This window comes from Kogia breviceps, chromosome 2 (assembly GCF_026419965.1).
Source record: "Kogia breviceps isolate mKogBre1 chromosome 2, mKogBre1 haplotype 1, whole genome shotgun sequence".
Classification (NCBI taxonomy): Eukaryota; Metazoa; Chordata; class Mammalia; order Artiodactyla; family Physeteridae; genus Kogia; species Kogia breviceps.
In genome coordinates this window covers 193004174-193031135 of record NC_081311.1, presented here as the reverse complement: position 1 = coordinate 193031135, position 26962 = coordinate 193004174, and the positions used below count along the sequence as shown (strand labels likewise).

Sequence of the window (26962 nt, the reverse complement as noted above, 5' to 3'; positions counted from 1 at the left end):
TAAGCAAAATTAACCTACAAATTTCATTTATCTTGTGTTTATCTGGGTTTGATAGCAGAAATATATTAATCTCATGATGATTAGGGGTGATTTGAATTTTTTAACTTATTGGAATAATTTATTTAATACAAATATTCTCTGTTCCTTGAAGGATTGCTGGAAATTATTCATTAAACTGTTTGAAACTGATGTCTAGAGGTGGGGAGAAGGCGGGGTTAGGGTAGGTCTGGAGGACATTATACATTGTTTCTACTCTTTTAGTTCTATTTAGTTCTCAAGTTGACTCAGTTTTGATCATTCCTATTTTCCTAAAAAGTAATCATTTTTCCTAGATTGTCATATTTATTGGTAGGCAATTATTCACGGAATTTTTTAATATAAAATTTTAATCTTTTCTTTAACTAGAGACATATCCCTTTCCTTATTTCTAGCATTGTTCATTTATGTCTTTCCTTTTGTTCTCTTGATCAAATGTTCCATTTTGTTGTTCTTGTCCAAGAACCACCTTTTGGTTCTCTTGGTTCCATTACTCTTATTTTTTGTTTGAGATTTAATTAAATACTGCTTTAAAAATTATATTCATATATTTTTCCCTTCCTTATTCAAGTCTTCAACTTTCTTGGGGGGATTATCTTGATTTCTTTTTCTAATACCTTGATTTAAAGTTTAATTTACTTTTCAACATTTCCTGTTTTCTAATAAATGTATTTTAGGCCATGAATATTCACCTTTGTGCCCATTTGGGTATGTCTGTGGTTTTTGTATGCAATGTTCTCATTGTAGTTTATTTCTTAATCATTTGTAATTTCTATTTTGATTTTCTCTTTAAACTAAGGACTGTTTGGAAGGAGCTTTGAAAACTTCTCAGTGGATGGATTAGAGAAGGTCTAACTTTGTCCTGGTTATTTATTCTGATCTTATCATATATGATTAGAAAATGTGTTCTTTAAGATTTTTTCACTTAAGAGTCTATTGTTATTTCTTTTGTAGAAATGTATGTCATTTTTGAGGCTTCTCCATGTTTGAAAGGCAATATATTGTAGAGATTAATAGTGTGGTAGCCAGTGCCAGATAGGAGGAAGGTTAGAAGGTGAGGGGATAGGTAGGAAGGTAGGGAGGATGTTTTGAACTCCAGCTCTGCCATTGCATAGCTGTGGAGGTAGGATAGCCTGAGTTTCCTACCTGTAGAATGATGCTGACAATAATGGTACCCATTTCATAGAAGGGTTATGAAGAGGAAATGTGTTAAACCATGGATCAAGCACTTAAAAGAGTGTTGGTGGAGAGTGAGCATTCAAAAATATCAGATATTTTTAAATTTGCTGAGACAAATTTTAACCGCTGCTTTTCAAATCTATTTAATCCAATGTGCTCATTATTTTATTCAACTCTTTTTAAAATTTAATTTTGGTTTACCAGATTTGCTAGCTTCTAACAGAGATCTGTTAATATTTTATACGCTGACTGTAGGTTTTGAGGTTTTGCTGAACGTCCATCAAACTTTCCCTTCCATATTCTAAGGATATTTTATTACAGATCATAACTTCTACCATTCAGTCCGGTAGAGTGTACATTTTATCAGTATGAAATAACCTGCATTCTTTGTAGTACATGTGAATCTAAATTTTATTTGTTTCTGAGGTTAGTTTTGCTGCAGAGTGCTCTTTAACTTTGCAGTCATTTAATATGTCTTTTCCAATCCCTTTATTTTCAATCTTGTTGAGTTGTTTTATTTTTAAAAATAGCTGAAATTTGTTTCCTATCCAACATACATATTTCTAGATTTTATTTCAGTTAATTACATTAACATTTATTTTGATCACCAGTGTGTTTGTATTTATTCTTGCTATCTTAGTTATTACTTAGTATTTTCAAGGATTTCTTATTATTCTCCCACCGTCTTTCTCACCTGTTTTTTGATTGATCGCATTTTTGTGGCTCCATAATTCTCCACCAATATATTGGAAGTAATACCTACTCCTTTTTTCAGTTGAATTTTTAATAAACAAACAGCTGTATATTATTCTCTCAATGTCAGGAGTTATTTGGTATCTTTTCTCAAGCTAAAAACTGAAACTTGATATTGTTTCTCTCCTCTCTCTTCCTATTCCCATCATAAACTTTCTGAGTCTTTGTGGTCTGAAAATATCTTCATTTTACTTTCATACATGCATGTGTGTGTATGTTTAGAATTAAGGTTCAAAATTATTTTTCACTTAAAAATTAGGACATTTTCCTTCATTGTCTTCCTGCATTCACTGTCACATATGAAAATTGCAACTTCCATCAGGTTTTCATTCCTTGTATGTCCATTGCTTTTACTTTCTGGAAACTATGATTTGTTTGTTAACTGCGATATTCTAGATTTTCAGTAGAATGGTGAAATCCTAGGTATGGGATTATAAAAATTCATTCTCTGTAATGATGGGGCTTTTAAATCTAAAGTTCTAGCTTCCATTCTGAGAATTGATTTTCCCTCTTTTTATTTGATTTCCTCATTCTCATTCTTTCTCTTCTTCTGGAATTCCATTGGCAGAATGTTGAAACATCAGATTATGCAGTATATCTTACCTTTTTCACATTTTCCATTTCTCCTAACTAACCTTACTTCAACTGAGTCTATTCAGCTAACACACTTACATTTATTTTTATAAAAAAATTTTTTAATGAGTTATAATTTACATACCATAAAATTTGGCTGTTTTAAGTTTACAATTCAATGATTTTTAGTTAATGTACGGAGTTCTGCAATCATGAACACAATCCAAATTTAGAACATTTTTATTATCCCAGAAAGTTTGCTCATGGCTATTTGCTGTCGGTTTCTGTTTCTATTCCCCAGCCCCAGGCAACCACTACTCTACTACCTGTCTCTGTATATTTCCTTTTTCTGGACATTTCATATAGATGAAAGCAAAGATTATATGGTCTTTTGCAACTAACTTTTTTTTCATTGAGCATAATGTCTTGGGGGTTCATCCATATTGCTTCATGTATTAGTATTTCATTCCTTTTTATTGCTGAATAGTATTCCATTGGGGGGAATTATCACATTTTATTTATCCATTCACCAGTAATGGACATTTGGATTGTTTCCACTTTTGGCTATTAAGGAAAATGCTGCCATGAATATTTGCATACGAATCTTTGTGTGGACATATGTTTTTATTTCTACATAGCTACCTAGGAGTGGAATTACTGGGTCATATGGTAACATTATTTTAGCTTTTAAAGAAACTGTTACAGAGCTTCCAAAGAATCATTTTACATTCCTACCACTAGGAATGTAAGTGTTCTAGTTTTTCCACTATCTTGCTAACCCTTTATGTCTTTGATTGTAGCCAATCCAGTGGGTATACATTGGTATTTGTTTTGATTTTAATTTGCTTTTTACCAAATGGCTAATGATGTTGAGCATTTCACATGTTTATTACCTTCCATATGGCTCCATGGAGAAATATCTATTCAAACCATTGGCCCATCTTTTAATTGGACTGTTTGTCTAATTATTGAGTTGTAAGGATTCTTTACATATTCAGGTGCAGTTGTTCATTACAAATATGATTGGTTAATATTTTCTTCCAGACTGGGATTAGTCTTTTATTTTCTTAATGGTGTCTTTTGAAGCACAAAAGATTTAAGTTTTGTGAACTATGATTTATCAACATATTATTTTATGAATCATGCTTTTTGTGTCCCAACTACCTTTTTGTCTAACCCAAAGTCACAAAGATTTTTCTTCCATATTTTCCTCTAAAAGTTTTATCATTTTCTAAATTTGGAGTTTGGGATTAACAGATATACATTACTATATATAAAGTAGATAAACAAAAAGGACCTACTGTATAGCAGAAGGAACTATATTCAATATCTTGTAATAACCTATAATGGAAAAGAATCTGAAAAAGAATATATATGTGTATATATATATATATATATATATATATATATATATATATATATATATAACTGAATCACTTTGCTGTATATCTGAACCATTATAAATCAACTATACTTAAATAAGAAAATGAAAATTTAAAAAAAGTTGTATCATTTTCACTCTCACACACATCCAGCTACACAACTTGTGGGACCCAGGGAAAAAGAAATTAGGGGGACCCTTGTTTACAAACCATTAAGAATTTCAGAACAGTGAAAGCAGAGCAGTAAACCAAGTGCAAGGCCTTGTGCATCTGAATAAGATGCATGGCCCTGAATCTGGCCCTGCTCTTACATTTTAGTCTTTGATCCATTTTGAGTTGATTTTTGCAAACGGTGTGAGGTAGGGGTATAAATTAATCTTTTTGCATGTGGATATCCAAATGTTCTAGCACCATTTGTTGAAGAGACAATCTTTTCCTCCTTGAGTTGCCTTGGCACTTCTGTTGAAAATCAATTGACCCAAAACATCAGTGTTTATTTCTGCACTCTCAATTCTGTTCCATTGATTGGAGATCTATCTTTATGCCAGTGCTTTAACTGTCTTTATTAATGTAGCTTTATAATAAGTATTAACATCTGGAACTGTAAGTCTTACAACTTTTTCCTTTTTAAGATCATTTTCACTATTCTGGGTCCTTTGCATTTCCACACAAATTTTAAGATCAGCTTCTCAATTTCTGCAAAAAGTCCTGCTGGGATTTTGATTTTGCATTGAATCTGCAGATCAATTTGGGAAGAATTGCCATCTTAAAAATACCGAGTCCTCCAATCCATGAACCGTAATTTTATATTTATTTCGATATTTAATTTTTCTTACAATGTTTCGCAGTTTTGGCACATAAGTCTTATGTTACATTTGTTATGTTTATTCCTAAATATTTTATTATTTTCCCTACTTTTGTTTCTGTAAAACAACTTTTAAATTTCTAAGTTTCCTAGTTAATTGTTTTTATAGAAGCAGTATTATCTCATAAGCTGTGGGAGCATTGAATATACTTGTTTTACCATTTCTTATTACCAAGAAATGATAAAAGAAGGACACTCTTAAGCCATTGTTAACAGCCTGGGGCATAGCATTCCATGCCTTTCCCATCACTTGTTCCAAAATTTACCACAAGTAAAATATTTTTATTACTTTGATTTGTATAAAAATAGGGGCATTATATATATATATATATATATATATATATATATTTTTTTTTTGCTGTGTTGGGTCTTCATTGCTGCATGCAGACTTTCTCTAGTTGCGGCAAGCAGGGGTTACTCTTCATTGTGGTGTGCATGCTTCTCATTGTGGTGGTTTCTCTTGTGGAGCATGGGCTCTAGGTGCACAGGCTTCAGTAGTTGTGGCACATGGGCTCAGTAGTTGCAGCGTGTGGGCTCAGTAGTTGTGGCTCATGTGCTCTAGAGCACAGGCTCAATAGTAGTGGCACATGGGCTTAGTTTCTGCCTGGCATGTGGGGTCTTCCCAGACCAGGATCAAACCCATGTCCCCTGCATTGGCAGGTGGATTCTTAACCACTGTGTCACCAGGGAAGTCCCGGGTCATGATTTATTAATCTGAAATTGTTTTTATTCATTGATAAAACTATGCCCTTCTCTCCAAATTATTAGAAATAAATAGGTATGTAATACTCTAGCAATATGTATTTACCATAATTTACTCAACCATTCAGCTCAATGGACAATCAGATTGTTTTCAGATTTAGAGGTCAGTGTTATATAGTCATTGTTCTATTTTGCTATCAAAAAACAATGCTTCAATAAAGACATTTGTACTTACGGGCATTTAACCAATTTATTCGTGCTTTGTGTGCATCAAGTACTCAAGAAAAATCAAGGGACAAAATAGACAAATTCCCTATGCTATGGCATATGCCTTTTGGGAGAAGACAGTCAATGATTAAGACAATAAACACTAAATAAAATAAATAAGTAATTAATTTAGTATGTTAGGGAGTGATAAGGACATAGACAATAAAAATAGAGCCAGATTAGGAGGTTGGGAGTATGCAGGTTGGGTGGGGGGCTGTGGCTGTGATTTTGAGTAGGTTGGTCAACAGTCCTCATTGAGAAGGTGACCTGGAGCAAGGATTTTAAGGAGATGGAAAGTTAGTTCAGTAATAGGTATCTGGACAAAGAACATATCACACAGAGGTGAGAGCCAGCACCACGTTCCTAGAGCTGTAATGTGTCTAGTGTAGTCAAGAAACAGCAAAGAGTAGTGTGGCCAGAGAGAAGTGAGGTAGAGGAGAGGAGAGAAGGGCTGGATTATTTCAGGTCCTCTGAACACTCTTAAGGACTTGGCTTTTACTTTGGGGGAAATAGGGAGCCACTATGAAAGTTCTGGAGCTTTTGTATATGCATATTAGTGTTTTTATTTTCACAGGATAGGTTCCAAAAGTAGGACTGACTGCTGGGTTAAGCTGTAGTGTATCTTAAAATTTAGTAGATATTGCCAGGTCTTTCCTGAAAAGGCTCTAGCAATTCATGCTCAACCCAGCAATAAATGTCTGTTTCCCTGAATCTTCTCCCACACTGCAGTGTTGTTTATGAAGTTATGTTTGCCAATCTAAGGGGTGAGAAACGGTTTCTCACTACCATTTAATTTGTATGTATTCATTATGTTTATTGCACATTTAAATTTTCTCTTCTCTAAGCTTTCTGTTCAAGTTCATTTTCTTTGGAGTTATTTGTCATATTTTATCAGTGGGCTGGGGTCTGTGTATATCAGATATATTAAGCCTTTGTTATATGTGTTGAAAATATTTTTCTACATTGTCTTTTAATGTCTGTATTGCTTTTTTTACATTAAATCTATTAAATCTTCCTCTACCTACTTTCTTTTTTTAAATTAATTTTATTGGAGTATAATTGATCTACAATGTTGTTAGTTTCTGCTGTGCAGCAAAGTGAATCAGTTATACATATACATATATCCACTCTTTTTTAGATTCTTTTCCCATATAGCTCATTATAGAGTATTGTTTTCTCCAGATATAGGCCCAGGAGTGGGATTGCTGGGGCATATGGTAGTTCTATTTTTAGTTTTTAAAGGAACCTCTGTACTGTTCTCCCTAGTGGCTGTACCAATTTACATTCCTCCCAACAGTGCAAGAGGGTTCCCCTTTCTCCACACCTTCTCCAGCATTTATTGTTTGTAGAGTTTTGATGATGGCCCTTCTGACTGGTGTGAGGTGATACCTCATTGTAGTTTTGATTTGCATTTCTCTAATAATTTGTGATGTTGAGCATCTTTTTATGTGCTTCTTGGCCATATGTATGTCTTCTTTGGAGAAATATCTGTTTAGGTCTTCCACCAATTTTTTGATTGGGTTGTTTATGTTTTTGATATTGAGCTGTATGAATTGCTTATATATTTTGGAGATTAATCCTTTGTCAGTTGCTTCATTTGCAAAAATTTTCTCCCATTCTATGGTTTGTCTTTTCATCTTGTTTATGGTTTCCTTTGCTGTGCAAAAGCTTTTAAGTTTCATTAGGTCCCATTTGTTTATTTTTGTTTTAATTTTCATTACTCTAGGAGGTGGGTCAAAAAAGATGTTATGTTGTGTTATGTCAAAGAGTGTTCAGCCTATGTTTTCGTCTAAGAGTTTTATAGTATTCTACCTCACATTTAGGTCTTTAATCCATTTTGAATTAATTTTTGTGTATGATGTTAGGGAGTGTTCTAATTTCATCCTTTTACATGTAGCTGTCCAGTTTTCCCAGCACCACTTATTGAAGAGGCTGTCTTTTCTCCATTGTGTATTCTTGCCTCCTTTGTCATAGATTAGGTGACCATGGGTGTGTGGGTTTATCGTTGGGCTTTCTATCCTGTTCCATTGATCTATATTTCTGTTTTTGTGCCAGTACCATACTGTTTCGATGACTGTAGCTTTGTAGTATAGTCTGAAGTCAGGGAGCCTGATTCCTCCAGCTCCGTTTTTCTTTCTCAAGATTGCTTGCTATTCAGGGTCTTTTGTGTCTCCATACAAATTAAAAAATTTTTATTCTAGTTCCGTGAAAAATTCCATTGGTAATTTGATAAGGATTGCATTGACTCTAGACTACCTTGGGTAGTACAGTCATTTTGACAATATTGATTCTTCCAGTCCAATAACATGGTATACCTTTCCATGTGTTTGTGTCATCTTTGATTTCTTTCATCAGCTTCTCATAGCTTTCAGAGTACAAGTCTTTTGTCTCCTTGGTAGGTTTATTCCTAGGTATTTTATTCTTTTTGATGTGATGGTAAGTCGGATTGTTTCTTTAATAAAGAAATAAATCCTGCCATTTATGACAACATGGATGAACTTAGAGGTTCATTAAGCTAAGTTAAATAAAGCAGTCACAGAAGGATAAATACTGCATGATTCCACTTACATAAGGTATCTAAAATAGTCAAACTCATAGAAGTAGAGAATTGAATGGTGGTTACCAGTGCTGGGGGTGGGAAATGTGTGATTGTTTTTCAATGGATATAAAGTTGCAGTTATGCAAGATGAATAAGTTCTAGAGATCTACTATAAAACATAGTACCTATAGTTAACAAATACAAAAAGGGGTTTGGAGGTGATGAATATGTTTAGTACCTTGGTTGTGGTGATGGTATCATGTCCAAACTCATCAAGTTTTATATATTAGATATGTGCAATTTTTTGTATATCAATTATACTTCAATAAATCTTTTAAAAATATAGTTACTCACACAGGGGAAACTGGAAAGAGGCAAGCCAATTTAGGTTTCTGAATTGTGAAAGGGGTCAGGAATCAGAGGCACCATTACTTCAGAAGACAGATTGAGAGGTGAAAATCAAAACTGGCACAATGAAACTCACCAGTCAACTAGAGGCATCCTTTACACAGAGCCTTAATCAAGTTTTCATGTCTCATTCTTAAATGTAAATGGACACCTGATGGAATCCTTGAGAAGAAACCAATAATAGGGAAAGAGCTGTAAAGTAACTAACGCTCAAAAAAACCTTGTAATAAATGGAATTTAAAAAAAAATTATTGGGCTTCCCTGGTGGCACAGTGGTTGAGAGTCCGCCTGCCGATGCAGGGGACGCGGGTTCGTGCCCCGGTCCGGGAAGATCTCACGTGCTGCGGAGCGGCTAGGCCCGTGAGCCATGGCGCTGAGCCTGCGCGTCCGGAGCTAGTGCTCTGCAACGGGAGAGGCCACAACATTGAGAGGCCCACGTACGGCAAAAAAAAAAAAAAAAAAAATTATTGTTTTCGGTAGTAGAAAAACTGTATCGGATTCATTTTTCAAAAATGATGGTATAAAAAAAGAAAGTTTTAAAAAGAGCTTTTGGAAATTAAAAACATGATGGCAGAAATTTAAAAATCACTAGAATGAATGAATAAGCTGAGAAAATTTTACAGATGGTAGCTTCAAAGGAAAAAAAATATAAAGAACTGCCCCAAGACCCTGAAAAGCAGGAAGCTTGAAGAGGATCAATCTAGGACACCTAGTATCCAACTAACATGAATTCCAAAAGATAGGAGAAAGCAGAAGGGAGGAAATAACTGAAGAAATATTACAAGCAAAATTGTGTGACTTAAAATAAGTAGGTTTCCATTTGAAAGGGCCCCGGAGTACCCAGAACAATGAATAAAACCAACCCTCACACTAAGGCAATTAAAAGAACAAGAGAAATCTCCTGAAAGAACAAACAATGAAACAGACCTCTCCAGTCTTTCAGACCCTGAATTGAAAAAGGAGGTAATAAAATTGCTGAAGGAATTAAGAAACACTATTGATAGAAATGCAGATCACTGTAATACGGAACTAGAAATTATAAAGAGGAGCCAATCAAAATTAGACAACTCAATTTCTGAGATGAAAACTGAGCTAAAGGCAATAAATCTGTTGCATTTCTTTATACTAACAATGAAATATCAGAAAGGGAAAGTTAAAAAAAAAAAGCAGTCACTTTTAAAATTGCATCAAAAAAAAAAAAAAAAAAAAAAAAAACTTAGGAATAAACCTGACCAAGGAAGTGAAAGACTTATATGTTGAGAACTATAAAACATTGACAAAGGAAATCAAAGATTTCTCCAGAAAAATACAAGACAATATTAGGAGAAGTCCACTTAGTAAGATTTGTATCTATAAGATCAACAAACTCAAACCAATAGTTTTCCCCTTTGCCAGAAATAAAAATTTAGAAAATGTAAAAGAAAAATGAGTTCCCGTTTATAAATATAATTGTAAAATGCCTAGCACTAAATTTACCCAATGAGCTTACCATAGGGATCATTAAAAAACAATAACTTTACTATAGAACTTGAATACGTACTTGAATAAATAAAGAGACATGCCATTTCTAGTTGGGACCATTCAGAATTTTTTAAATTTTAATTTAATTTAAAATTTAATTTAAATCTATATATTCATTCAATGTCTATTGACTGAATCCCAGAAAGATGGGTTATACTACAGAACATTAACAATTGGTCCCAACATTTATCTAGAAGAGAAAGAACTCAAGAATAGCTATGAATATTTTGAAAATAGGAATGATAAAGAGCTTTACTTATAAAACCATAGTAACTAAAATATTTCAGTGTTGAAAGAGGAATAAAAAAATAGAATCATGGATCAGAACAAGGATCACCTCTATATAAAAGGTAATCTAGTGTATGTTTAAAATATTATTTCAAATCAGTAGTTAAAGGATAAACTACTAAGTTAATGTTATTGCATAAATGGTCCTTTTTCTGAAGGAAAAAAAAATGGTAGTTCTGTATCTCATTCCATGTGCAAAAATAAATCTCCTGTGGAGTTAAGAAAGAAATATAAACCAACCAAAAAAACAACTAAACAAACTATAAAACATTTTTTCTTTCCTTTCTATCTGCCATTCTATTGGCCACTGTCCCTTATTCGAAGAAAATTTTCGCAAATACCTTACCGGGAGTCCTTACAAAATTCATGATTATTTCCATATTCACAGAGATTCCATTAAATATCCTGATCTTTCAACTTACTGACTTTCTTATCTCTAATAATCTTGTCTTCCACTTGATTTCTGCAACTTTCTTCCATGGCCATACTTTAGACTTCATCATTTCTCCAATTTGTGCATGCTACGAAATCTCAGACTCAAATATGACCACTGCCTCCTCTATTGCAGGTCATGTCTTCTAACACCTGCACTCCAATGAACCTGTGATCCCCTACCCTCAGGTTCCCAATTCTGCTACTGTTTTAAAAAATTTTTCATAATTGCTTTTATGTCTTCACTTTTCTTACCCACCTAAATTCATGATATATTGTTATATTCCAGTGTTCTTAACCTTGGCTCTACATTAGAATCTACTAAGGAGTTTTAAAACATCCTAATACCCAAATACAACTGCGAAGGGGATCAGTAAGGTCAAAACTCCCCATCATGCAGTCAAGTTCTAGGACTGCTATTAAAATCTGCCTCTGAAATTCACCTTTAACTTCCTTGTTCACATCTCCCTCCAGTGAATTTATCTAATATATTGATAACCCTGGATAAAATCAGATTAGCCCCTCTTCCACTCATTAGCACCCAAGCTATATGGAGAAAAAAACAAGCATGCTAAGTGCTCTCTCTTTAAGTTTATAATCATCAAGCTGAAATGGATTCTCAGTGCTGTTGAGTAATCCTACATCATGCTATTCATTTCACTTTTTCCTTCCCTGAATGACTGTTGTACAGCTTTTCTATCCTCAAACTCTTCCCACCCTTTCTCTCCCTCTCAACTGAGAATGTAGATACAAAACAGAAAAATGTAACTGCATCCTCTCACCATGGAATACATCAGCCTACCTACATGGGTACCCATTGGCCTTCCCTCCTGTTACAGTGCACAGATTGCCTCTCTTCAGCCTAAGGACAATCCACCCACTTGGGCACTGTTTTCCATGACCTCTCCCTGACTCAGGCACAATCAATACAGAATCATTCTCTCTCACTTCTGCCTCATCAACTTTTCCTTCTCTATTGGACTATTACTATCAACATACAGCATGCTTCAATATTACCCGTTTAAAAATCTCCCTACACTCAGATGACCTCTCCTGTTGTGTTTCTCGTTTGAAATTGTTGTCCATATTAACTGTCTCCACTTTTCCACCTCAGTCTCCCTTGCACGCATTCAAGTTTTACCCCTACCAATACCCTATACATAATATTCTGGGTTTTTGTTTTCCCTGACCTCCACACTGCCAGACCCAAAGGCCAATTCTCAGTCCTCCTCTTACTTCATCCCTCAACCTCATGGACATTGATAAACTTCTCCCTTCTGGAAATGCTTTCTTCATTTGGCTCCTGAGAGCCATGTCTTTATGGCTTTCCAACTATCTCCTTGGCTATTCCTGCTCTTCTGCATGTATTCAACTCCTCAGGGACAGTTCTCTTACCTCTTTTCTATCTGTACTCCTTCCCTGTGTAATCTTATCTGTTCCCATGGCTTTGGATACCAGCCACACATGGACAATTCCTAAATGTGCATCTCTATCTCATATCTCTCCCCTGGACTCGATTTATATTCAACCCTCTTCACTTTGATGACACAGGTAGGCTTTTTACAATTAGCAGGCAGCAACTGATCACTGATCTTCTGAGTCACCTCTTGAAACCTGCTTGTTTTCTAATTTTTCCATATATAGGATTTAGTAAATACATATAACAGCACCTATGAGGTATATGCTCTCATTATCCCATTTTACAGATGAAGAAACAGAGGTACAGAGATGTTAAGCAATATCCCCAAGGCCACATAATTATTGAAGAACAGAGTGAGGCTTTGGACCAGAGTCTAGGCCCTTTAATCACTACACAATGTTGCCATCTAGGCAAATGACAACTCTCTCCTTTAATTTCTTTGGCTAAAACATTTGCAGTCTTCTATGACACTTCTCTTCCTCTCATACTTCATGTTTGATCCATCTTCAACTGTTCTTGGCTTTACCATCATCTCTTGCCTGGCTACTGTAATAGCTACCAACTAGTCTTCTTGTTTCCACTCATGTCATATTGCAGCTGTTCTCCAAACATCAAACATAAGCAAAAGAGATCTTTTAAAAACTGAAATCAGATTATTTCACTCTATTGAAAACCCTCCAATGACTCCCCACTCTATTCTGAATAAAATATAAAGTCTTGACCATGACCCATGAGAAACATGACCTTCCAACCTCATTTTCTACCCCTCCTCTTCTGGATCGCTGTCCTTTGGCACTTTAACCTTCAAGCCTTCTTCAAACATTCCAAGCATGTTTCTATGTCTGACTTTTCTTCGTTGGCTGTTTCCTCTACTTAGAACATTTCTTCAGGAATTGGCATGGTGCTTTTCCTCAATACATTCATGACTCATCAAATACTAACCTCTCAGAAAGCCCTCCCAGGACATCCTGTCTAAAATTATACTCCCATTACACTCTATCCATGTACTCCATATGCTTTTCTCCTTTATACTCTTACCACTTTCTGTCATTAAATTAGACATTTATTTGTTCATCTGTTTACTATTTGTCTCTCACTGGAATGTCATTTCCATGAGGGCAGGGACTTGGTCTGCTTTGCTCACCATTATATTCCAGCATCTCATTAAGTTCTGAAAACATGGTATCGGGAAATATTTGTGAATGAATGAATAAAGTATTAGTATAATATATAGGAGAATACGGTTAGAATTCTGAGTATATAAAAGGCATTTTTAAAAAAAGCATAAGGAGGATAACATTGGTAAACTTGAGTATAAAAATGGATATGGATACATGTACCCCAATGTTAATAGCAGCATTATTTAAATTGCCAAGATATGGAAGCAACTTACGTGCCCATCAACAGATGAATGGATAAATAAGGCATGATGCACACACACACACACACACACACACACACACACACACACACTGGAATAATATTCAGCCATTAAAAAAATAAAATTTTGCTATTTGCAACAATGTGAATGGACCTAGAGTATTGTGCTTAGTAAGACAATTCAGATAGAAAAAGACAAATACTCTATGTTATCACTTATATGTGGAATCTAAAATATAAAACAAATGAATGTATATAACAAAACAGCAACAGATTTACAGATATAGAGACCAAGGTAGTGGTTACCAGTGAAGAGAGGGAAGTGGGGAGGGGCAAGATAGGCATATGAGATTAAGAGACACAAACTACTGTGTATAAAATAAATAAGCAACAGGAATATATCGTATAGCACATGCAAATATAGCCATTATTTTGTAATAACTTTAAATGGAGTATAATCTATAAAAAATCGAATCACTGTGTTGTACACCTAAAACTCATGTAATATTGTAAATCAACTCTACTTCAATTAAAATTAATAAAAATTTTTAAAAAATTGTATATGATTTTTGAATAAAATGGGAAAATGAAACTAGACTATAGGTTAACCCTTGGTTAGTATCCACATAAAATAATGTAAACAAAATTCATCAGAGGGTAGGATCGAACAGTTTGAGGCAGGCCAGAAGTCCAGTATAGAACAATTAGAAGAGCTGGGTAGAATACCAGACAACTATTTTAAAGGGACTAGAGAGCTACAGAAGCAACAGAGTCTACAGAGACTAAGTTTCTAGAGACTAGAGACCTTTGGGAGCTGAGAAGCTATCATTGTTATTTTACAGGGTGGTGGCTGGTATTTGTTAATTCTGGGAACAGAGGCTGAGAATTTGGGCTTGGCCAAGACCAAAGAGTGTTACTCTGAACAGGGAACACAGAAGAGCTTGTGACAGTCACACAGGGCAGGAGACTTGAGGGGCCTCAACACACAACCCGTTCTTCTTCCCAAGATATTTGGTAAAGTTTTTAAGGCCAGGAGGCTGGAATAACTATGTAAAAATCTCTGAAAAGCAAAGCAGAATTACCTGAAGGCTCACCATGCAGAAAAGGCAAAGACAATCATGATGAGGTCCAGAGAACATAAAGGGAGGGAGTTGAAAGCTCTGAAGGGAGTGGTGATCTGTCTTTGGAATCTGTAGCCTTTTTGTCCCATGAGAGCACTTATAAATTCTGAACACAGCTAGAAGCTGAGAATCTGGACTTGGCACAGGCAAAGGTCTGTAGCTGGAGGACAAAGAAACTAGCAGAACTTCTGATGGTCATTTGGAGTTGGAGTGCAAAGTTAGAGACTTCAAGGAAATTAAAAACTTGGTTGGTTTTCTCAAGCACTTTTTTCAATTCTAAAGCTGCATGAAGAAAGAGGGTGAAAATATGACAAAAGCTTTGAAAAGCAGAGAAAACTTGATTGCTGTCTCTCAGTTGAAAGCCCTGGATGTCCTCATCTGTGATCAGGGCAAACCAGAGGTATATTAAATCTTATCCAAAAATGCATACTAATCTTGAGTCATTTCATGCCCTGAATGTGTAATGTAGTCTGCCTCATTGTTTTACTTGCTTAGCAGAGGAAAGGGGAGTCATTCTTATGTGGAAGAGAATATTTGGAGGCTCTATGTCTTGCATACACAATGTCTGGCATTCAATCAGAAATTAATAGGCATGTCAAAAGATAGGACTATAGGACCAAGCCAAGAAAAAAAAAGATGATGGAAGCAAGTGCACAGATGATCCAGAGATTGGACTTAGCACATAAAATCTGTGATTAACATGGTCAAGAAAATGGACGAAATGATGGAGAAAATAGAAGGTCAGATAATTCTACCAAAGAATTGGAATCTACAAAAAATATTGCAATGGAATATTTAGATCTAAAAATACAATTTTAAAAATGAAACTTGTTGGTAGTATTTAGCAGAAGATTGGATTAAAAAGTCAAAACTTGTCGATTGGCTAACTAGAAGATAGATACCTCAATAAAAGACATCCAACTAAAGTACAGACTTTTAAAAAATGGAAAAATGCAGAAAAGCATGAAAGGAATATGTGAGAGACAGTCAAAAGGTCTAGTATAATCTGCTTTTGAGTCCTAGAAAGAAAGAGGAGGAAGCTGGGGGGAGGGCAGAAGACTTATTTGAAGAGTTAATGGCTAAGGATTTTCCAAAACAAATAAAAGGCATCAACTCACAAATTTAAGCAACTGTGAAAACACCAACAGGTTAAATGCAAAACAAAACAATAAAAAAAACAAACAAACAAATCTAGACTCACTACAGTTTAAATGCTAAGAGAAAAATCCTAGAAGCAGTCAGAGAAAACTTCAAGAGCCACAATCAAACCTCAAGCCATAAACTTTGAAAAATGGCAGTTAATCAATCAATCAATCATTTAGTCAATGACCATAAGTTTCTGGTGTGGTAGGTCAGGATTCAAAACATCTCAATCTCTCCCAACTCCTACAAGCAGTACAGAGTTCTGTTGAAAACACTTGAGTTGGAAAAAGCATTTAAACATGTTATTAATCATAGAAGAGATGAAACCACCGTAAGGATTTGCTAGGCAAAAGTAAAGGGGAAGGAGAAACCAGAGAGGTAAGCAAAGCACAGAGACACTTTTGATTTGAGGGCATTTGCTGACCCCAGAGAATCAGGACCTCAGGTTTGACAGCCTTAAGGAGTGAGAGAGATGGAAATAAAGTCTAGAGTCCACACAGGGTGGAGAGCCCAATGGGAGTCCAGACCCTGACCTTGACATCTTCATGGTGAGAATAAATGGAGGGATATCTCTGAATTTACTGAATTGTATTCCCAGTTAAATCACCTGGGTTCCTCCAGGTTCTCTCAGCCCCTGAACATGTGCTAAAGAGTTCCCAAATTGGTGCATCCTGAGGCACCTTGTAGCAAACAGAAATCCTTTCCAAAGCCTAGTACCTTCACTTGTAGTGCCAGATTTTACCTATAAATAATTTTTCCAAATACAATGCTAGTACAGAGTCAAAGATAACTAGCTATATAAGCAAAATAATCTTTGTGAATAGAGTGTGGAAAGGAAAAAAATAGTAACTTTATAGTGGAAAAGCCTGGCAAACACTACCTAAACCAAACGATCAAGGTCAGCATTCCTGGTGATAAGTCAGGTTAACATATCCCCTGATATGAGGTGATGAGAAGGGCATTTCACCTCTGTGGTTTTCTTTCATAAAACCTGTAACCCCAGTATAATCATGAGAAAGACATCAAGACAAACCCAAATTGAAAGATTCTACAAAATGCCTGATCAGTACTCTTCAAACTGTCAAGGTCGTGAAAGACAAGGAAAGACTGAGAAACTGTCACAGACCAGAAGAGAAGAGGTGATGGGATGGCTCAATGCAATGTGTTATACTGGATTCAATCCTGCAAAAGAAAACGGACATTGGTGGAAAAACTGATGAAACTGAAAAAGTCTGGGCTTTAGTTAGCAGTAACCTACTAATATTGGTTTTTTTAGTTTTGACAAATGTACCACAATAATGTAAGAAGATAACAACACAGGAAATGAAACTGGGTGTACAGTATTAGAGACTTCTGTACTATCTTTGCAACTTTTCTGTAAATATAACATTATTCCAAAATAAAAAGTTTATTTAAAAAAAGAAACTTGTGAGTGACAAGTGACAGAAACAACAGAAAACAGGGTCACAAACACCTCATATATTGAAAGTATCAGATGCCAAGTATAAAACTTCTTTAATCTGTGTAAGTCTTTTTATTAAAATAGAAAACCTACAGCAAACATCATTCATAATTGTACAATGATAAAGACCTTCCCTTTGGGACTGGAATCAAGATAGAGATGATTACTATCACTACTTATATTCGCCATGTACAAAGTCCTAGCCCACACAGTAAGGCAAGAAAAAGAAGTAGGAAGTATAAGAATTAGATTGAAAGTAACAAAATAGTCATTACGTATACATTATATAAACTTATATCTATATACAAAATATATATCTCCATACAATTTATTAGAATTTTTTTAAGTTTGGCAAAGTTTCAATTTATTTTTATATCTTAGTAACAAGCAGCTAGAAAGTTGATTTTTAAATTATATAGCTATCATAGCACAAAGATCTCAAGTACCTATGAATAAATCTAGCAGAAGAATAAGACTTCTAGACAGAAAAGTTTAAATTTTATTAGAAAATATTTTAAAATTAATATATATATATACCATATTGATGAGATGGAAGACAGAATTGTAAAGATGTCAATTCTCTTCAAATTGACCCATATAGAGTCAACGCAATCCTAACCAAAATCTCGACAAGCTTTTTTTTTTTTTTTTTTTTTTTTTTGCGGTACTTGGGCCTCTCACTGTTGTGGCCTCTCCCGTTGCGGAGCACAGGCCCCGGACGTGCAGGCTCAGCGGCCACGGCTCACGGGCCCAGCCGCTCTGCGGCACGTGGTATCTTCCCGGACCGGGGCACGAACCCGCGTCCCCTGCATCGGCAGGCGGGCTCTCAACCACTGCGCCACCACGGAAGCCCTTGACAAGATTTTGACAAGCTGATTTGGAGATGCAAAGGGCCAAGACACTTTGGAAGAAGAAAAGAACATGGGAAGATTTACTCTTCAAGAGTTCACGTGAAGCTGTTGTTGCCATGACAGTGTGGAAACGCGTAAAGAGAGGCTGTCATAGGTCAATGGCAGAGAAGAGAGTGCACGGAAACAGACCCTGCACATATGGCCCCTTGGCTAATAGGAAAGGGAGCACTGCAGATCAGTGGGAAAAGGGATGGTTTAACAGATTAAAGGCTTCTCAGACAAAAATTGATAAGAATTAAAGTAGAAGCTTTAACTGTAGATCAGACGGGAAGTAATTTGGTCTCAGATAAGACAGGAAATGTGGGGGGGAAAAAAACAAAAACATGCACTCAGCTTAAGACTGTGGGTGGTGGGAGAGCTGACCAGGTCGTGCAGGAATGAAATGGGCTGTAAAACCAGGGCAGGCACGTGAACAAGAAAGTAAAGCAACACTTGAAACCAAACTGCAAATAGAATCAATCGGGAAGGATAACCCAGAGGATGAAGAAAACATCCACAAAGCACTGAACATCACACAAAGACCCAAATAATAAAGCAAGAGCATGAAGACAGAGTGATAAAATAACAATATGTGATTTCAGGTGGAGTTGGAAGAGCTGTAGAAACAAATTAAGATCCCCCCCCAAATAAACAAATCAACTTTAAAAAAACCCAAGAAACCCCAAACTACTAAAAATTAAATAATTGTCATGTAGAAAAGTTTGAGACAACCATTATGAGCAGAAAGTAAAAAGCTAAAGAGATGAAAGGTTAGGGACAGATAAATGCTGTGAAGTCTGAAGTTGCTCCAGTGGAAGAATAATTTTGCCCCAAAATTGAAAAAGAAAATCGTTTTGGAGATACTAGAAGAGAAACTTACCCAGAAGTAAAGGTAGAATTGAATCTATCACCTTCAAAACACAAGGGCTATAGTTAAAGACTGTGCACGCGGAATTTATCAATAACTTTCTGCATCACTTTATTTATTCATAATAACAAGGGTACATCTATTTTATAAAATCAATACAATAATAAGTCTGTACTTTAAAGTTTAAGCTTTCATAAGATAAAGTCACCATAGCAAAGTGAAAGGGCAAGGAAAGTATATTTATAAGTTTCAGAATTTTAGCAAATTCTCCCTTACAGTTAAAGAAAGAACAATCACCTCAACTCACTAACACTGGCAATAAATCAACCAGCACTTCATAGAAGAGACCAAAAAACAAAAAAACTGTTCAACCTCGCATGTAACCAGGAGAGTTAAGTTGGCAAGATGCAACTCTTGATCCACCACCTCTGCAAAGTTTGGGTGTGGGGAGATGGCTCATCTAAATCTCGTAGGTGAATACATTGGTCCAGCTACTTAGAAAGGCCGTTTGCAGAATCTATAAACAATTAAATATTAGTACCCTTTGCCTCAGCAATTCCATTTTTTTGGTTATTGACACGAGACAAACACTTTTATATGTACAAAAATATAAAGAAATACATAATCGTTGTTATCACTGCTTCCTGGTAAAAGTGAACAATTGAAAATGATCTAAATGTCTGTCACTAGGGTGGGGAGGAGGGATGCTTTAAAAACCATGGTGTATGGGGCTTCCCTGGTGGCGCAGTGGTTAGGAGCCCACCTACCAATGCAAGGGACATGGGTTTGAGCCCTGGTCCGGGAAGATCCCACGTGCCGTGGAGCAACTAAGCCCGTGCGCCACAGCTAGTGAGCCTGCGCTCTAGAGCCCGTGAGCCACAACTGCTGAAGCCTACGTGCTGCAACTACTGAAGCCCACGCGCCTAGAGTCCGTGCTCCGCAACAAGAGAAGCCGCTGCAATAAGCCTGCACTCCGCAACAAAGACCCAATGCAGCCAAAAATAAAAAAACAAAACAAACAAAAAAACCCTATGGTGTAAGTCAGAATGGCCATCATCAGAAAGTCTATAAATAATAAATGCTGGAGACGGTGTGGAGAAAAGAGAACCCTCCCACACTGCTGGTGGGAATGTAAATTGGTATAGCTACTATGGATAATAGTGTGGAGATTCCTTAAAAAACTAAAAATAGAGCTACCATATGATCCAGCAATCCCACTCCTGGGCATATATCTGGAGAAAACCATACTTGGAAAAGATACACGCACCCCAACGTTCATAGCAGCACTATTTACAATAGCCAAGATGTGGAAGCAATCTAAATGCCCATGAACAGATGAACAGAGAAAGAAGATTGGTATATTTATACAATGGAATACTCCTCAGCCATAAAAAAGAACGAAATAATGCCATTTGCAGCAACATGAAGGGACCTAGAGGTGAAGTAAGTCAGACAGAGAAAGACAAATCTCATATGATATCACTTATTTGTGGAATCTAAAAAAAGATACAAATGAACTTATTTACAAAACAGAAACAGACTCACAGACATAGGAAACAAACTTATGTTTACTAAAGGGGAAACGTGGGGGGAGGGGTAAATTAGGAATTTTAGAGTAACATATACACACTAGTATATAAAGTAGACAAACAACAAGGACCTGCTGTATAACACAGGGAACTATACTCAATATTTTGTAAAACCTATATGGGAAAAGAATCTGAAAAAGAATACATATTTTTATATGTATGTGTGTGTGTGTGTGTGTGTGTGTGTGTATAGAACTGAATCACTTTGCTCTACACCTGAAACTAACACTATATTGCAAATCAACTACACTTCAATTAAATAAACAAACAATAAAAACGATGGTGTATCCATTCTATGGGATAGTATTGGGCTGGCCAACAAGTTCATTCGGATTTTTCTGTAACCTCTTCTGTAACCAATATATAGCTGTTAAAAAGAATGAGAAGAGCCTATGGCTATTAAAGTAGGTGAAAATGCAAAATGGCATTCACAATATGAATCCACTTTTTCAAAAACAGGCTTCAAATTTTACGTTTAAGAAAATGAGTTATATATGTAAATGCAGAGAAAAGGATCTGGAAGGTTATGCCTGCGACTCTAACAGGACTGGTATGGGAAGCTGCAAGGGGGTGAGTGGTGAACAGGACTTTTTCCCTCTCTCTACTTCTATATTGTTTGAAATTTTATGAGCAAGAATGCATAATGTTTTTCTTTTGCATTAAGACATTTAAAAGTTTTAAATATTAAGTAATGGTATTTCTGATCCATTACTAGAGAAAAAGATAGGATTTCTACTCTTTTTCTTGTAGACGTGTAACCTATTCCAGAACAGTAAATGAAACCAAACGTGAAATTACTCAGGCTGCGCTAGCTCTTTGCAGTTTGGGGTATTTCTCTTCCCTTTAATTTCTTTGCTCAGGATCTCTGGAGCAAGAACCCAGGCCCCGTGCACAGGACAGGTACGAGACCGACAGCACCACCCAGGGTTTGAGAATAAATCAGGGGTTTCCCCTGAATTTTTTATTTTCGAAACTACCTTCTTTGAAATGACCTATGTGAAGGTAGAACTGACCTGAGGGAAACGAGAGTGATCTGGGGTCACAAGGAAATAAATCCTTGCTGCAAAGCCTCAGGAAGATCTGCTGCCTTCAGACAGGCCTGCCAGCTCAGCAGTAGCTGCAAAACAAGTAGCCACCTGTGTTGTGGCTGCAGGACTCAACCAGCAGGCGCCCTGCTGCAGTTTAAAATCCGATTTCCTCATTATACATTCCTGCCCTTCAGTCACTGCAGGTGACTGTTTCCCTACACCTGGCGTAAAGCAGAGGTTTAGTGCAGAGTCCAAAGCACAGCACTGAAGCAGCAGCGTGGCCAGAGGACAGGTGGGAGGAAGCGGGGAGAAAGACTGACCTGCTGATGAGCACGCCGCCCCCACCAGCCATCTTCCTGCCCAGCCTGGCCTGGGCCTGAGCTTGGCCTCCGACCCCTCCAGGCTCCCCAGCCTCCGGTCCGGGGAGGCTGCTGGAGCCCTGAGCCCTGAGCAGGAAGTCTGCTCTGGGACTCTCCCGGAAGTGACTCCGCCCAAGTAGAGAAAAGAGAAGTGAAAGTATTTGTCAGTGAGCTGAGCTGTGCGGACGGACGCCCTGCCTCTTCTCGCGACTCCACTGTGCTTCCAGCCATCCAGACATGTGGTCCCAGGGATGAAAGACAAGGAGTGACCGCCAGGGCCTGGAGGGCCAGGGGAGGAGCAGGGCCAGCCCTCAGGGGTCCGCCTGTTTGTGCAAAGACAGCAACAACTTCTGCAGGACCCCAACCGTCCTCAGTCTCCTGCCTTCTCAGAGCGTTTCTGAGCTTAGTACACGGTCGGGGTAAACTCCATGCGTGCCCCCTTTGCCTTGCCGAGGTGACCGTAGTCGGAGAGGGAAAGACAAGAGTCTTCAAATCTTTTCTCCGGGCTGTGGCAGAGCCTGGACCGACCCATTTAGGTCGCAGCCTATGGACACAGAGCAGGAGAGAGCCCAAATGCTCAGCTTTATAAAGTGGAGAGAACGTTCTTCGTGTTCCTGGAAATCAGCCAGAGGTGGGAGAAAAATCTCCAAGGCCCTGGGGCCAAGGGTGGAGCCAAGTTGGTGACAAGGGGTGACAGGTGCAAGGGTCTAAGGTGCCCCGACTAGGGGGTTGCTTCACAACTGCAGCCAGGGGTGATGAGGGGACCCTCATCAGCAGCTGAGAGGGTGACCCTAGGCCCTGAAGTTGTGTCTGTGCACAGCTTTTTCACCCAGATTTGGAGTCATAATTCCACAAAGAATGAGAAGTGACCAGAAGACTCACTTGAGTCAGCACAAAAGCAAATCATATTTGAAGATGAGGGGGAAGGTTTCCACCTTCTCTCCACTTCTGTTCTTTCTTTCCCCCAAAGCAGTGAGCATCACATCTCAGTGGTTGGGACAGATCGCAGGACACTGATGAGGGCATCTTTTCCAGCAGGCAGGGTCTCAGTGGTACCCGGTCCTGCACATGTGTGGACCCCTCTCTCCGCCCCCTCACTTTGGGGGGGCGGGGGTAGAAGGACTAGTAAAGCCGAGCCTCTGTTGGGCAGAGCCGTCCTCTGCTCCTGACTCCATGGGGCGTGGGGTCCAGACAAGGCTGGCACAGGCCACACCTGCCGTTTCTAGTGTCCCCTCTCCCTCTCCTCTCTGTCCCTGGGCAGCTGGTGGCCCAGGCCACTGCCGTGCTGGCTGTTGACATAAAGGTGCCCACTTTTCTGTTGTCTGTTTAGGACCTTCAAGATAAGCACCTGGAATTAGAGGCCACCTTGCAGCGCTGGACGAGCAACCCGCAGGGTGGACACTCCCGCGTGGGGGCTGCGCCTGGCCCCCGGCAGAGACCTTCCTGTGGTCTGAGAAAGCGGGGCCTGCGCCACACTCTGTGAGAGCGGTGGGCGTTTCTGAAGCACCCCCAGGCCTCTGTGGAGAATGCAGTTTCTTTAAGCCAGGAAGTCGGGTTTGGAAAAGGACAGGACCAAATTAAGAAGCAGGTTGATCCTATGATAAACCATAACGAAAAAGAAAAAATATATATAAAAGAGAATACATATCTATGTATAACTGCATCACTTTGCTGGACAGCAGAATCGAACGCAACATTGTACATCAACCATACTTCAATTAAAAAAAAAAAAGGGGGGCTTCCCTGGTGGCGCAGTGGTTGAAAGTCCGCCTGCCGATGCAGGGGACGTGGGTTCGTGCCCCGGTCCGGGAAGATCCCACATGCCACGGAGCGGCTGGGCCCATTAGCCATGGCCGCTGAGCCTGCGCGTCCGGAGCCTGTGCTCTGCAACAGGAGAGGCCACAACTGTGAGAGGCCCACGTACTGCAAAAAAAAAAAAAAAGAAGAGGTTGAACTCCTCTTACAAACCCTGCTGGAGTGATTGCAGGAAATAAGGGGGCACCTGGGGCGTTTTCCATGGCCGTGAGGAACACTGGAGAGCATGTCTGCTGCCCCGGGAGGAGCCCGGCTACTGGGCCTGGAAACCCAGAGGGCAGGGGAGGTCGTGCTTGAGAAGGGACCTGGGGCAGAGGACCCGCTAAGGCGCCGGGCTCCACGAGCTTCAGCAGGAACAGCTTCCCCTCAGACTTCAGTAGTGGGGCTGAGTCTCTAAGTTGGGAGACCCCAGTGGGGGCCAGAGGCTTGTCCCTGAGACCAGACAGTAGGACCCGGGCTCTGAGCTGGAAGGGTAGAAGGAAGCAGCAGCAGCTGCCCCGGTGGCCACTGGGGCCAGAGGATCAAGACCCGCTGCTCCTCCGTGGGCGCAGAAGTGGAGTGGAGTGGGCGCCTGGGACCTAAGTGGTTACACTCAGGCCCTGCTCCATTGCCCCCTCCCGGGGGCAGCACATCAGTCAGTGGGGCTGGCCTGGACCCCCTGCCCCTCCCTCCTCCTGGGAGACTCTGGGTAGAAGGGATGAGTCTGCTTGTTCCTTGTTGGGTCTCCCTGGGCTTGTCCTTCCTGCAGGGCCAGGGCTCTGTCAGCCCTTCCAAGGTCAAGTGCACAGAGACAGGGACCTGGGGAGTGGGGCGGGGTGGGGTGTGAGTGACTGGAGCTGTGGAAGAGTGTGTGGATAAAGCCCAATTCTGAGGTTCGGTTTCAGGGATCTCTTTTTTGCTACATGGTGAGTCACATCCCTGCGCCCCATCCAGCTTTTATCATGAAGAAAACTAGTATTTTGACCCCTCATCTGTCTCACCTTTTTGCCTGTCCGTTGCTTTTGAACTCAAGTGGAGAGAGTTTATACACAGAATTTGGGGCTCTTCTCTGTGACTTTCACCTTCCTGGGATTTTCCCCTCTCTCCCCAGAAAACCTGGTTGCCCTGGGCTTCTTCCCAGCTGACCAGAAAGAAGGTGGGCTTCCTACCAAAGTTTAGGCCACCCCGTGTAAGGCTGCGGCTGCTCTCGAGTAATAATAAACAGGAAGCATTTTGTTCTGGCTGCTTCCTTTGAGTTTCGACTTCCCCCCTACCATCAGCCTGCTTTTGTTCACTTTCTAGAAGCCGTAGGCAACTGCTCTTTGCATAGTGTCCTCATAGGGACGTCTTCCGCCCAGTTGACTCAGAGAGAGCTGGAGGACCCCGTTCTCTCCTCCAGACAGAAGGCCCGGTCCTCTCCACCCAGATAGCAGGGTGTGTGCTGATGCTCTGGAACCTGCACTGGGAGGTTCAGGCTGAAGGGTGGAGCCCAGGACCTCAAGAGCATCAGTCCTACTGCAGTTCCCAGGGACACAGGCACAATCCCCCCAGGCAAGACCACAGCCAGCCTCCTTTGCAGCCAACAGCCCACATAGGCGTCCAGGTAAATGGAACTGGCAGGGGCGATGGGCTTAGTGGCCGTCCTTGCCCTGGGCTGTTCAGGGTGGCGGAGTGGCCGCTCTCCCTTCTAACATGAGGACCGACTCGGCCTTAATCTCCAAAGCACAGGCAATGGAACCACAGTCAACCTGTTCCATTCGGTTCGGGAATGTGCCCCCCAGGCTCTGTGGCCTCTCAGACTGGCCTGGGACTGCCCCATTCCTCCCCTTAAACATCAGAGCTCACCGATGGCCCCGGCCTGGGTTCTGCCAATGAGTTTCATTTTCCTTGGCTGTCCAGCCTCCTCCAGCCCTTTCCTAAGAGACCTGGATCCCTTTGGGTGAAGACTTCTCCCCTTTGTGCGCAGGAGTAGAAGGAATGTCAACCAAGACACCGGCCCACGAGCGAGCCGGGCCAGCCAGACTGTCTTCGGGGAGTTGGACTCGCACGTGAAGTTTGTGAAGGAGTGAAAACACAGTTGGATAACATTTGTTCAGTGGCAGCTCCTCGACAAGGTGGAGGAGATGTTCCTGGTGTTCAGTTCCTGGAGCAGCTCTGCTTCCTGCCTGGTTCTGGGGCCATTTGCAGGCTCTGAGCCCAGCCTCCTGCCTTTTCGTGAGCCGCTGTCAATGAAGCATCCCATCAATGAAGTCCTTTTCTGTCTAACCTAGATAAAGTTGGCCTCACTGGCAAAGAGCCCTAATCGATACAAGGATATTTGCATGTAAATGTTCTTAATTTATTTACTTACTGCTTTCAAGGTCAGCACTTTCTAAGTGTATAGCAAATATAATCTCACTAACCCTCACAATGATCCAGTGAGCTATGTACTACTAGTATCTCCATTTTACAGATAAAACTACTGCATGGGGAGGGTAGGTAACTTGCTGAAGGACACACAGCCAGTACATGAGGAGCTGGGTTTCCACCTACATGGACTAACTGCAGAGTCTGTGCTCTTACACAATAGATACAGCACAAATTAGCACTGTTCACAACACCAAAAATCATCAATAAGGGCCGGCTGCTATCAAGCCTTGATGAAAAATGAAAGTTATGAGAGGGATGACACATAATTATATTTACTGACATGTTTCCCATTCAGTGGAAAACATTGGTTAGAACACATTTTATTATTCAGATGGTATAACTACTCCCTCTCCACCCTCCACCCCTGCCTGCAGGTTACAAAGCCCAGAATCATTTTCATCAAATTGTCAACCATGTTTCTTCTCCTTACCTGGAGAGCCCTACCAAGCACTGTGCCTCTTAGTGGTAGGAGACACGAGGTACGATAGCTTGGAGCCTTGGAGGGAATATCCTGTTATGCGCCAGACCATTGAACCCCTAAAGATTTACCTATA

The 26962-nt window shown here is 39.4% G+C and overlaps 1 protein-coding gene across 9 annotated transcripts in view; it reads right to left on the bottom strand.

Annotated features, from left to right (window-relative positions):
- The window catches only part of SP100 (SP100 nuclear antigen), a 98547-nt gene extending 76214 nt beyond the window's left edge, over positions 1-22333 (bottom strand). For 4 of the 9 annotated variants that reach the window (XM_067027153.1, XM_067027148.1, XM_067027150.1 and 1 more), the window contains exon 1: positions 22167-22301. In XM_067027153.1, the coding sequence (XP_066883254.1) occupies positions 22167-22198 (32 nt within the window). In that variant the 5' untranslated portion in view covers positions 22199-22301. Of the gene's footprint in view, positions 1-22166 lie in introns of all 9 variants that reach the window. The other 5 variants (XM_067027152.1, XM_067027149.1, XM_067027151.1 and 2 more) reach the window with 4 other exon arrangements.
- Between the last annotated feature and the right edge of the window lie 4629 nt (positions 22334-26962).